The 13,311-nt window shown below is 45.8% G+C and overlaps 1 protein-coding gene across 7 annotated transcripts in view; it reads right to left on the bottom strand.

The window, feature by feature from the left end:
* The window catches only part of SEMA6B (semaphorin 6B), a 133,418-nt gene that overhangs the window by 10,991 nt on the left and 109,116 nt on the right, over positions 1-13,311 (bottom strand). For all 7 annotated transcript variants that reach the window (XM_042479530.1, XM_042479531.1, XM_042479525.1 and 4 more), the window contains exons 6-12: positions 7,458-7,559; positions 5,832-5,922; positions 4,048-4,167; positions 3,394-3,482; positions 2,493-2,710; positions 1,319-1,450; positions 253-402 (exon numbers count right to left, since the gene is read on the bottom strand). In XM_042479530.1, the coding sequence (XP_042335464.1) occupies positions 253-402; positions 1,319-1,450; positions 2,493-2,710; positions 3,394-3,482; positions 4,048-4,167; positions 5,832-5,922; positions 7,458-7,559 (902 nt within the window). The remainder of the gene's footprint in view (positions 1-252; positions 403-1,318; positions 1,451-2,492; positions 2,711-3,393; positions 3,483-4,047; positions 4,168-5,831; positions 5,923-7,457; positions 7,560-13,311) is intronic.

Genomic DNA, 13,311 nt, shown 5'->3' with positions numbered 1-13,311 from the left:
CTATGTCTTACAATATATTGTCCTTCTTTGCAGTTAGGACATCTGGTCACTTTGTCCACATATGGACTATGGGTCAAATTTCCCCCAACTCTGCCTTCCAGTATATCTGAGAAGAGCCATTGGATCCATGGACCCAAAGCAAAGACACCTAATGATAAGAGCCTCAGATGTTCGACAATATTCTCCTTCCGCTGCTCTCTGTGGGTGTGATCAACGGTTAAAACATTTCAGCCGCCTCTTTCGCTTGCTCACCGGGTCATGGTCCGGATGATCCAGGGAGCGTTGCCCAAAGACGGCACCGATTCATCCATCAAGGGATGCGTCTTGACAAAGTTGAGGATCTCGTCCGGAAGGAAGCTGGAGGAATTGTAGCGCATCCCAGGAGCTGCGCAACTACCTGGCCTGCAAGGGGGCAAGAGGTGGCAGAGAGCATTAAACATCTTGCATCACATTGCGTCGCCTGGATTATGAATTGGTTAACCTTGGAGACTTGCTGCCAATCCCTTTACATCTTTCCCACCCATGTCCCAGTTTTCCCATGCACCCTGTTCCCAGGGTGCTCCTTAGAGAAGTTTAAAGCAAAGGATTACTTCTATACACTGGCAGTAAGAAACAAACTGAGAAACAAAAACGAATGAGGCTGCACACTTCAATGCACTTAAGAGTTGCTCAATGAATTCTAAAGCATGATGGTGAGCCAAGGAGGCAGAAAGCTTGCACTGGCGATGATATTTTAATGCACTCATGTGCAAATGTTATGTGGACCCATAGACTATGAATGCACACACACACCTTTCATGAGGCAGTGCTTCATAAATCTCCATCCAGATTAACGAAAGCTGGAAAGGTCTTGGATTAGAAGCATTAAGAATAGTGGGAAAGTCCTCTTCAATTAATCAAAGGTTAATCTAATCCAGAGATGGGTAACTATGATGTGTCTGGATATCGTAGGAGGACCCAGCTCAGTTTAGATCTGAAGTCTATTTAGGATGCCGTTTTGTTCCCAAGAACAGCCCCCAAGCAAGACATGAAGGAACTGCTCCTCCCATGGTCCCCATCCCCAGCAGTCTAAGATGGACTGCCACAGTACATGGATCAACCATTTTCCTATCACAGTAAATCTCTATTAGAAGAGCCCTGGAGTGAATCTCATTAATCCACTGGTTGACCTGCTTTTTCAATGGGAATCCCACCTTCTGGGCAGAAACAAATGCAAATATTCAGCAGTAAACTGCTTCTGAGCATGGAGGTTCTGCTTTGGCATTCAACGCCAATGGTCACCAGGAAAGCACCAAACAACCGCCACTCTTTGACTCACCGTGGCTTCGGTACCAACTCTTCCGGCACTGGGGTCCAAATAGACTCGGGAGATTTTTGTTCCCGGAAGCGGCCTTCAAAGACGGAGGCAATTTGGGCCATGTCAAAGGCACAGACAGCCGACCCAGGGATGCTATAAAAGACAGGGAGGGAAAGCATTTGTGATAAAGGACTTTCTCCACTATCTACGCAACACAGCTGAGGGGTAGAGTATCCCCTCCAGGTAACAAAAGCTTATGCAGTGCTGAGTTTAGACTCCATCCTTTGGTATCCTGGGATTTGTATCTTTACCCGGTCTGTAGCCTTCTCTGTCAAAGAAGGTTGGTGCTGTACCAGACTACAAATCCCAGGATTCTGTAGGATGGAGCCCTGGCAGTTGCATGATTTTGACAGTGTAGATGCACCCTAGGAATGGTTTTGTAACTTTGTAACTCACTGACAGCTTGACAACATCAGATTTGGGGATAAGACAGCATAAGGACCAAAACAGTTGGATCCATGGCTAGCTTGAAGAACCAGTGTAGACAAAGGGTGGGAATCACTTGGCTCTCCAAACCCTGTCGGACTGTGACTCCCAACATTCCTCACCCAAGGCTCCACTTCTCAGGCACCTATTCTACCTCCATGTGAGAAAGAACTTCCTGATAGTAAGAGCACCCCAGAATTGCAATGGACTACCCTAGAAGGTGGCAGAGTCTCCTTCGCTGGAGGTTGTTAAAGAGAGCTTGGGTGCCCATTTTAGTGGTTGAGTGCTGCATTGGCGGGGTGTGTGTGGACTAGCTGACCCGTTGGGATCCCAATGCTCTGATCATGAAAAGAGTATAGTGACAGGTCTCTGTCCAAATCACAACAAGTGGCTGCATGGTGAGGATGGCGAATCCTGGTTTTGATTGGTTTTAGAAGAGCAGTCCAATGTACCAAACCAATTTGGAGCTGCAGTTCGGGTCTTTGGAAAGCTCCTTTAGAGCAACAATGCCCAAACGCTGGTCTTCCAGATGTTTTGGGCATCAGCTCCCAGAACCCTCAGCCATTTTGTCCAATTGTCTGGGATTCTGGAAGCCAAAGTCCATAACATCTGGAAGGTTGGAGTTTGGGAAGCACTGTTTTCGAGTTGCAATTCAAATCTGGAGTGACATGGAAGCCACCAGTGCTCACCACTCCTAAATCTATCTGACCTGTTAGTTGGGGTGGAGAAGACGGCCAGCACGACGGGTCTCCCGTCGATTTCTAAGATGTCAGTGACCGACTGGATGACATTGAAGTAGAAGTGGGAGTCCCCCGGGACGGAGCAATTGAGCCGAGCTTTGAGGAAGGACGTCCACTGCTTCTCCAGGACTCGCTGCGATCCGCCCATGTCGTTCTTGCACACCCGAGCCACCCGTGAAACTACCACCTGCAAGGAGGAAAAGAAGTGAAACAGCAACAAGAGAAAGGGTCAGAGAAAAGTCTATACTATTTGGCTTTTTTGGGAATAAAACCTGGACTTGGGAAAGGCTTCCCGCTGGAAGGTGGCAGAAAAGGTGAGAGAGCCAGACAAAAGCAGAGCTTGGTCCAAAATCACAAATGGCTTGGAAGTGTTTTGTAACTCAAAGTACTGATTCTCACTACCTTTTAAACCAGATCACAAATCGGTTTGAATCGGTTCAAACGACCCTGGTTCCCACTTAAACCAAATCGCTGAAGTGATTCCAAGAGGGGGGCCATGTGCTAGACCCATTTAACCCACATCTTTTTGACGCTGATGTTTTCCGCATCTTTTTCGATAAATCGATTCTGCGCAAGTGTGAACCAGATGCAGATCGGAATCGATTTAAATTTGTCCTTCGGCCGGTTTGAGTGGGTCCATTTTGAATTGATTCATTCGTGAATGTGAACCACAAGTGGATTATTTTAAAGGGAAAAATGCGACCGGGTGAAATGTGGGAACCATCGATTGGGATTGTACATCGATTGGGATTGTACATCGATTTATCTGTTAAGTGGGAATGAGGCCAAAGTCACTGGATGCTGGGTTCTGATGCTAAGCACTGAGTGATGGGATCTGCAGTAGCCATTCCGGACCATATTGATACTGACCTTCTCTAAGTAGTTAAACTCCATCGCGATCTCTCTGAAGAAGAAGTAAACGTGGCTTTTCCACTCCACGGCGTGGACAAAGTAGGGTTCTGCACAGGGAGGATAAGAATAAAAAGGAAAGAAAAGGCAAGCCATGTATCGCCAGGGCTAGATTTGGGAAGGGTCTTTCAAAGGCCAGGCATGTTTACAAGGTCTTGATCCCTGGGGCCCATTCACACTATGCATTTTAAAGTAGAGTACACCCACAATGAAACAGCATGGCACAGTGGTTTGAACGTTGGACTATGACTCTGGAGACCAAGGTCTGATTCCTTTCTCAGCCATGAAACCCAATGAGTAAACTTGAGCAAGTCACACTCTCTCAGCCTCAAGGGAAGGCAATGGCAAACGCTGTCTGAAGAAACTTGCCAAGAAATCCCCCTGATAGGGTCGCCATAAATTGGAAAGGACTTGAAGACCCACAACAACTGACTACTTTGAGGAGGAAGCAAGTGTTAACTGTAATTAATTGATTCCTTTCTTCAAAAATAGAAGTTAGAGTTCCAAGCTGCAGCTTCTGCAAACTCTTTCACAAACTGGATGGAGGGTGTCCAAGATTTTTAAATAAGTTGACCATGAGAGGAAGCCCAACTGATGGATGGGTCCCCACTGTACCTTTGAACCATTTGGAGTCATGCTTCACGGTGCGCAGGGTCGGACTGTCACCCAGGCTGCGATAAATCACGGCATCGATGGCCAGGAAATCCGTCACGGTGGCAGTGAACAGCATCCCTCCTGCCATGGCGAGAGAAAGAAGGAGAGAAAGAGAAAGAGAGAGATGGTGAAGGATGGATGAGAAATGCCGTCGGGGAAAGAAGGGGAGTAAGGGATGCTCTTGGGTGGGCATCTGGTTCTCACTTTGTGGAGGGCTTCAAACAGGGGAAGAAAAATAAAGAGAAGAATAAGGAGAAAGGGGGAAGAAAAGAGAAAAGGAGAGAAAAGAGGAGGGAGAGCCAGAGGAGAAGAGGAGGAAAGGAGCGAAGAAAGAGAGGGAGGAGTGGAGGAAAGGTAAGAAAGTAGATGGGAGGAAAAAGAGGATGAGTGGAAGCAAAGAGGAAAATAGGGGGAAAGAGAAGAAAAACAAGAGGAAAAATGAGGGAAAGGGGAAGAAAAGAGGCAGGAAAGGTAAAAAGAGTAGGAAAAGAAGAGGAAAAGACCGGAAAAGAGAGAAAAGAATGTGAGGAGGAGGAGTTGTGGAGGAAAAGATGAAGAAAGGGGGAATAAAAAGGAGAAAAAAGAGGGGGGAAAGAAAAAGAAAAGAAGAGGAAAAGATGGGAACAAAAGAGAGAAGTGAGAAGGAGGAGGAGAGGAAGGAAAAACAGAAGGGAAGGATGAGAAAAAAGAAAGAAAAAGATGAAAAGAGAAGAAAGAAGAAAGAAGAGGAGGGAAAAGAGGAAGAGGAGTAGGGAAAAAGGAAGAAAAGAAAGAAAAAGAGAAGAAACAAGAGGAAAAGAGGAGGAAACAGAGGGAAAAAAGAAGGAAAAGAGGGTCATGTGGGAAAAGTAAGTAGGAGGTGGAAAGGGAGTGGAGGAAGAAGAATGGGTAAAAGGAAGGAGGGAGAGATAAGAAGAGCAGATGGGGAAAAAGTGGGGAAATTGATGCACAGAGAGAGCGATGGTGGGAAGAGAGAAAAGGTTGATAATACAGTAATTGAGGGCCAAACTTTTGAAAAGCTTTTGCGGAGACCAATGGAGGTACTGTAAAAAGTCTCGACTTAGACTGGGGGAGGGACAGTGAAGGAATTGCTGCAAACCTGAATGAGTGGCCCTGGGCCCAACCTTTCATAGCCTAGCCTACCTCACAAGGTTGTTGTGAAGGTAAAACAGGGGTAAGGTTTTGGAAGGATGGATGCTACCTGGCTCTCTCTGGCAGAGAGTGAGGAGGGTTCAGTGCAGTTTCTAATTATGCTATATTTGCTAATCCTCCAATTTTTCCCAGACAAAACCTGGGACATGTGCAGCCAAGCACCATCCAAACGTGGCTGAGATAGCAAAGGTTATTGAAGAAGAAAACGGATAAAGGCTAGGAGAGGCTGCAGCAGTTTGCTTTTTGCCTGAGTCTACTGGGAAGGGAAGGTTTCTGCTCTTTCCTCTCCTCTCCCTTTTGCTGAGCTGAGTGCAAATTCCTTTTGTTTTTTGAACTCAGTTTGCAGCTGAAACAAACTGAGGACAAAGGAGGAAAGTGAGAGGAGAAGAGAGAAACCGGGACCTTTTAAAAGCAGCTTGAAAGTGGAAAGGCAGAGGATTAACTGGGACTGTCTCTGACAAATTGGAAGGTATGCACTAAAAAAAAAGCGCATCTCTGTATCCCTCTCTTCTTCTCTTTCTATGTATGTATATGGACTTGAAGCTTCCCTCCCATGGATTTGCACACGCTGGGCACCAACCTGCCCCACTGACCTGTAAAGAGGGCCACATTCGCATGCTTGGGGTCGTAGGGACACCGGGCCATGCCGCTGATGTTATCGCCAATGAGTTCGAGGCCATCCATCTGTCAGAAGGAGAAGAGGGTTAAGAGGACATGATTCCAAGGCTTTGAGAAGAATGGGGCTTTCGAGGCTCACACAAATACTCTACATGTTGTGTAGCTCTCACAATGGGATGAGTGGGTGAGGCACTCATGCTCTTTGGCAGAGAAGGCTAAAGACCTAGCAAAGCTACAAATCCAAGGACAGAGCTACTGCACTTAAAAGTAGTGTCTAAATGCATTATTTCTACAGCGTGGATGCACCCCTGGAGAGGAAACTCATCTGTTCGTTTGACCAGGGCCTCATTCCCACTACCTTTTAAATCAGATTGCAAATCATTCAAATGACCCTGGTTCCCACTTGAACCAAATCACTGAAGAGATTCGGAGAGGGTGGAGCCATGCGCTAGACCCATTTAACCCACATCTTGTTGATGCTGATTTTTCCACGTCTTTTTGGATAAATTGATCCAGCGCAAGCATGAATGAGATGCGGATTGGAATCTATTTAAATTTTCCTTTCAGACAGCCGGAGCAGGTCCACTTTGAATTGATTCATTTGTGAATGTGAACCACAAGTGGGTTATTTTACGGGGGGAAAATGCAATTGGGGCAAATGTAGTGGGAACCACGCCCCGCTGTTGAATCGATCCATCAATTTGGTTCACAAACTGATTTATTTGTAAGTGGGAATGAGGCCCTTGGTAACCCAGAGAGTCCCAAGGGATCGAGGACCACAAGAGAAGACTCGGAGACCACAGGAATGCATGTACCATGGAGGGGCAACCTGGAATGTATCTCTTAGAAGTGGCAGCCAGACCTTATCTACTATGGTGTGGCAACCAAAATTGTAGAGTGGGAGCGAAGAATGTATCTACACTGGAGGGGCAATCTGGAATGTATCTCTAAGAATGGCAGCCAGGAACTCATCTATCATGGTGTGGCAACCAAGTATGTACCCGCCGTGGTGTGGTAGCCAGTAATGTATCTGCCATAGAGTGACACCCAGGAATGCATCTCTTAGAAGTGGCAGCCAGGAACCTATCTACCATGGTGTGTCAACCAAAATGCACCTACTATGGTGTGTCAACCAAGAATGGATCTACCATGGAGTGGTAGCCAGGAACGTCTCTACCATGGCGTGACAAACAAAATGCAGCCACCATACTGTGGCAACCAATGTATCTACCATGGAGTGCCAATCTGGAATGTATCTCTAAGGATGGCAACCGGGAATGGCTCCCATAGAAGTGGCATCCAGGAACTTCTTTACCATGGCATGGCAACCAAGAATGTACCTCACATGGTGCAGAAACCATGAACGTATCTACCATGGAGTGGCAACCTAGAATGTATCTATCAAGAATGGCAGCCAGGAACGTACCTCCTACAAGTGGCAGCCAGGAACTTATCTACCATGGCATGGCAACCAAGAATGTATCTACCATGGAATGGTAATAGGGAATATTGCTCTTCGGAGTGACATCCAGGGATGGTCTCATGGGGCAAGTAGATATGACATTGGCTTGAGTTGGTTGGGGTAAATCCAAGGTACTCACACTGTAGTTGGCACAGATGGGGTTGAAGGCATTGGTGCCACAGATGAAGAGCATGTTGTCATTGCGAAGGAGCAAGACTTTGATAAAATTCCGACATTCTGCCTGAGGAGGAAAAAACAAAGGGACGGGGAGATGAGTTAGGTGAGAGGCACACTTCCCAGGCTCACAATAGCTTAAGTTGAAAGTCATGGATTACTCTGAAAGGCACCACAAGACCTCTGAGCATGAGCTCTTCCCATGCTCAGGGTTTGACAGTCAAAAGTCAAAGAAAGCTAGAGTTTGGAAAGGTCATCCAGTCCAAGCCCACGCTGGTCAAGGAAATCCACAGCTAAAGCATTTCTGATAGATAGCCACCCATGCCATCTCTATTTGGAAACTTCCTACAAAGAAGGTCCACCATCTTCTGAGGTTCTCACTATTCCACAGTTCTTACTATGAGGAACTATGGAAGAAACTCCATTCTTGTCCCTCAAAATGATCAGTTTGGATCTCACCCATCTTTTTTGGGGGAAGCCCTTCAGATAGTTGAAGATGGCTATCAGATTATCTCTCAGTCTTGTCTTCCATAAACTAAACATAACCAACAACCATTTATCATTGGAGCTGGTTTGCTCATCCTTTACCATCTTGGTTGCCCTCCTGGTCCATCTGTCATGCATCCTTCCCCTGTTCCTACTTCTTTCCACTTTACTGAGCATTATAGCATTTTACACTGAGTTATGTCTTCTCATGATCTGCTTGAAGCATGACTGGTTTTCTTAAAAAACATGTTTTTTTGAACATCAAGAAACCCAGATGAGAAGAAACCTGGGCTCATGAGAATCCTTGCCATTTTGCCATCCTTGCAAAATTTACTTGTAGTTGTTTTGTGTGGAAAATTGCATTTTCTGACCCGGGGAAGAGATGGGTATTTTTGGCACAGAAAAACAGTATTTCTGCACAGGAAATAGTGTGTATGTGTGTGTGTGTGTTTGTGTTTGTGTACACACACACAAAAAAAACAGGATTTCAGCACGAAAACAGTATTACTGCACAGAAAGAGCTGTGTTTTGCACAGAAAACGCTGTGATTTGGACTTCTTCTGCACAAAATTGTCACACGGCTGACTTCCGCATCAAACAACACAGAGAACAGGTTTTCATTGCAGAAAATACTATTTCTGAGCAGACATATGGTTTTCAAGGAAGAAAAGGTTTCCCGCGCAGAAAGGGGCTGTTTCCCGCACAAATCATCCCAATGCGAATTTTGCGCAGAATGAGACTTTTGGATTACAAATAGCCTTGGGAACCTGAGTGACTTTTGGAGACTTGGAAGCAAATGGCTAAATTTACTCTGTGTAGTGAAGGAGCCAGCATGACGTAGTGGTTTGAGCATTGGTCAAGGACTCTGGAGACAAGGGTTCGAATTCGAACTTGGCTATGGAAACTCACTGGGAGGCCTTGGACAAATCACACTCTCTCAGCTTCAGGAGATGGCCATGGCAAGCCCCCTCTGAAGAAATCTTGCCAAGAAAACCCCATGATAGGTTTGCCTTAGGGTCGCCGTAAGTCGGAAAGGACTTGAAGGCACACAACAACAACAACAACACCAGGGAAGAATCCCATCCCTAGTTTCAGTCTTAATTCCCTGCTGCGATGGTTGTTGGAATTCAGACACAACTGCAACCTCTCTCCTGGAAGGTCTACCTTCCTTGCAACAATGACAACAAAACAAATGCACAACACCCCCCATGGGCTCCGAGTTTTGCAACCCAAGCCCTCCTTGCGGGTCCCTCCACCACTGCTATTCCTCCCTCCTCTCCAAGCCTGCTGTGGCATAGACCTTTGTGTCCCCTATTGTGTGTTTTCCTCATCTCTTCTGCAATCCCATCCAAGCACCACTTTTTCTCTCTCTGTTTCCATGGTTTCAGAGCAGGATGAAGGGGGAGAAAGCAGCTCTTTGAGGAGCTAGGTTGGGTGGTGTTGTGTGTATGTGTGTTGTGTGTGTTGTGTGTGCCTTGATTTCCCCTCCTCCCCAGTTTGCTCTCTCTATCTGTGTGCTTTATCCTGAAATCAGTTCTTCCTGCAAATTTTAAATGGGCCGAATGGGCAGCGTTGCAAGGCCCAGAAGAGGAAAAAGTGGATTCGAAACAGAATGGTACCCAAGAAGAACCAAGGGCCATGGATGGGAGACAAAGAGGCGAGTTTGAATCAGAATGAACTAGAATTTGGGAAAGAATGCAGAGGTCCCAAGTCAAGAGGTGCAAGATGCTGCAGAATATGCAACATATTCAATTAATACATTAACACAAGGATGGGGAAAGCAAGGCCCACAGACCCCTATGCAGACCCCAAACCTTCTCATCCCACCTTTTTACTGCCAAATAGACACTCTCATCCCTTTCAATGGAGATATCCAGAGCAAAGTTTTCTTGCCATGCTCTTTGCTCTGTATCTCCCAAATTTCCAATTGCAAACCTTTTCCAGGCACAGGAGAGACGTCCATCTCCCATTTATGTTCCATAGAAAGCCTAGCTTCCTGAGAGCCAACTTCCCAACCTGGCCCCATCCCTCTGGATGCCTTGGACTACAACTCCCATCAACCCTCAAACCCTGAGTGAGGTTGATTGGAGTTGTAGTCTCAGTGGAGCATCAGTTTGGGGCAAGGTTGCTCAAAATGGCTCTGGCCGCTTCCTCCTTTCTTCCCAGAGATTGGGCAGAGGGCTTTCCTAACACAGGTGCCTTGGACTACAACTCCCATTCGCACTCGGGTGAATTGGGTGAGACCGAAGAGAGTTGTAGTTCTCAGGAGTCCCAGGTTGGGGCAGATTTGCTTGAAGTTGCTGTTAGGTGCCTTCAAGTCATTTCCCATTTACGGCAACCCTATCACAAAGTTTTCTTTGCGAGATTTTATTTGCTCAGAGGAGGTTCCCCTTTGCCTTCCTCTGAGGCTGAGAGAGTGTGACTTGCCAAAGTGGAGCAGGGATTCGAACCCTTGCTTCCAGAGTCCTAATCCAACACTTAAACCACTGACCCTCTTGAAGCGACTCTAGCCCAGGGCAACCACAAATGCCTTAACCGCAAAAAGACGGCAAGGCACCACAAAACGTTGGCCGTTCCAGGAAAACGGAGGCCATGCCCAAAGAAAAGCTTTAAAAAGCACTCATCAAAATATACATTTATGACTATTTTAAGTGACTTTAACTATATTTTATAATGTTATTAAGTTAGTTTTAAGGAAAGGGGATAAGGGGATTATGTAATTTTATTTTGTATATATTTATGTATTTATTTTCGCATTTGTATTGTTGTATCCGGCCTCAATCCTTCTGGAGAGGTGGGATATAAATAAAACTATTGCTACTACTACTACTACTGTACTACTATTACTACTTCTTCTTCTTCTTATTATTATTATTATTATTAGTCTTGCTCAAAATGGAGGGCCTTTTGAAATTCCTCCTGGGCAGAAGGCTGGAATGGAGGACATATCCTGGAAAAGGGCATGTCTGAAAATCATAGTTTGCTCTAGCCCCTAATTGTGTCCAATTTCAGAGGATCAGCTTGAACCAATAGCTCCCAGAGATGGGATAGAATTGCTATGTCAAAGGCAAAGGAGGTCTCTGAGCATGCACAGAGTGCTTTATGCAGCTTCCAGCTGAATGAATAGCTCTAGCTGGGCCCAAGACACCTGGGGACTGGAGCAATACCTTTGGCGTCTCAGCTTTTGCAAACTGAATCTGATCTGTTCTGCCTCTGGACCCAACTGGTCCCAATCCTTCTTCTACTCTTCCCCTTTTGGAACGTCTCCACTGAGTTGAACCAAAGTTCCCCCCTGGGATTCACACATGCTAACTTGAGCGCACTAGTTCTCTCTTTCTCCGTCTCCCCCCCGCACCTCGCTCCTAGCTCCCTGAAAACATTTTATATCAAATGTGATTTATTAGGAGCCTGGTATAATTGCTTTTGTAATTAATTATTTCCGGTCCGTCGATCGGAACAGACACATCTCATAATCGGTGCGAAATCCAATTTCCAGATTCTATTAACGCCTCCCCTGGCTGCGCACATGGCAGAAGCGCTAGGCATCCCAGGGGGCTAAGGACCAGAGCAGGAAACACCCATGGGAGTGCAGGAGGTTCAAGTTTGCAGCTGGGGATGCTGGGAGGGGGAGTGTGTGGTGCGCACACCTTGCAGCTGAGCTAAATGTCTGTGAAGGCGAGTCGGCTCAGCGGCAAAAAGGCTTTTGCCCATCTATTTAAAGCCGAGCTGGAAAAAGAGGGGAGTGTATCAGTTTGATGCTTGGGATGGTGGGGGAAATGGGCTGAGAACATGATCCCCTTCACATGTCATGGTTGGTGATGTCACAGAGTCAAAATGGATCCATGACATAATCAGGAGGATTTACCTGGATCCCGGACATTGACCACAGAGTTGCACTGGAGGACCTAGAGATTCCTAGAGAGGTGTCCTCTCAGGTAAACACATGATGTTTGTATTATTTGCGGTTTTCCCATATTCACAAGGGTCTTGTGCCCCTAACCCTAGCAAATAGGGAGGGACAAGTGTATTTGCATCCCTAATAGGTCATGATATTGTTGCAGGTTTGCCATGATCCCTGTGCATTTTCCTATCACTGCATCCGCTCCGTGACACAATCAGGAGGATTTACTTGCATCCCTGATAGGTCTTGACGTTGTTGCAAGGCAAATGCACGAATATTGCCTTGTCTGTTGCAATAAAATTTGTCTTTAGCTGTTAAAATTAGAGAGGCCGAATGATCAAAAAGGGGGTCAGACTAATGGCAACATACCCTAGATCTATCGCTATATAACCAATAATAATCTCTAGTGTGATAACCCAATCCGACAATGCAATTTTATGTAAAATTCCTGTATCTTTTATGTAACCTTTCGATTTTATATGGGTTTAAGTTATATGTAACCTTTCTATTTCATATGGTTTTAAGGTTTTGGCATGTCTCACTGGGTCTATTGACTGTAAATAAAGATCGAACTTGAGAATAACATTGTTACAGTTATGGCATGATCCCTGATTCCCCATGATTTTTGTTCAATTGGTGGCATGATCCCTAATTGGTCATGACATTGTCACAGACAGATTTCCCACATTATCATGATACTGTTGCAATGGTGACATGGTCCCTAATTGGTCAGGTAGCCAATTCTTGTTGTTCTTGTTGTCGTTGTTGCAGTAAGTCATTTTCAACTTATGGCAACCCTATCATGGGATTTTCTTGGCAAGTTCCAAGGGGGTTTGCCATTGCCATCCACTGAGGCTGAGAGAGTGTGACTTGCCCAAAGGGTTGCCATATGTTGGAAACGTCTTGAAGGCACACAGCAACAAATAAAACAACAAATCCCTGCATTTCGACCCCCAGTTCTACGAAACCATTACAAAACAGGACACTTACTGTGTACCTAAGCATCCAACCGACCTTTAGGATCTCTCCAATGCTCTGCAGAAGGTGTCTGAACAGGGATTTGGATGCAAACATTATGGATGTGCTGGAACAGGTTTCACCCAGCAATAATTCAGAAGCTGTGTTTGTATGTCTGTGTGTATGTGTGTGTGCTGAGAACACCTTCCTCACTACTACACATGGTTGGCAGAACCAATTATGCAAAAGGGATAATTATTAGCAGCTCGGCAGGATGAGCGTTAATTTATTCAAGCCACAGACTTCGACTTTTCCCAGAGCAGGATCTGAGCTTGGCTTGTTCAGGATCTGGATGACGGAAGCCGCACCTGCGCTGCAGAAATAATCCACCTTGGCACCGCTTTAACTGCCACGGCTCCATGCTATGACATTCTGGGAAGTGTAGTTTGGCGACACTTTTAACCTTCTCTTGTCG

This window comes from Sceloporus undulatus, chromosome 7, assembly GCF_019175285.1.
Source record: "Sceloporus undulatus isolate JIND9_A2432 ecotype Alabama chromosome 7, SceUnd_v1.1, whole genome shotgun sequence".
Classification (NCBI taxonomy): domain Eukaryota; kingdom Metazoa; phylum Chordata; class Lepidosauria; order Squamata; family Phrynosomatidae; genus Sceloporus; species Sceloporus undulatus.
Note: the sequence above shows the minus strand (reverse complement) of the source record. Positions and strands in the feature narration are given on the sequence as shown.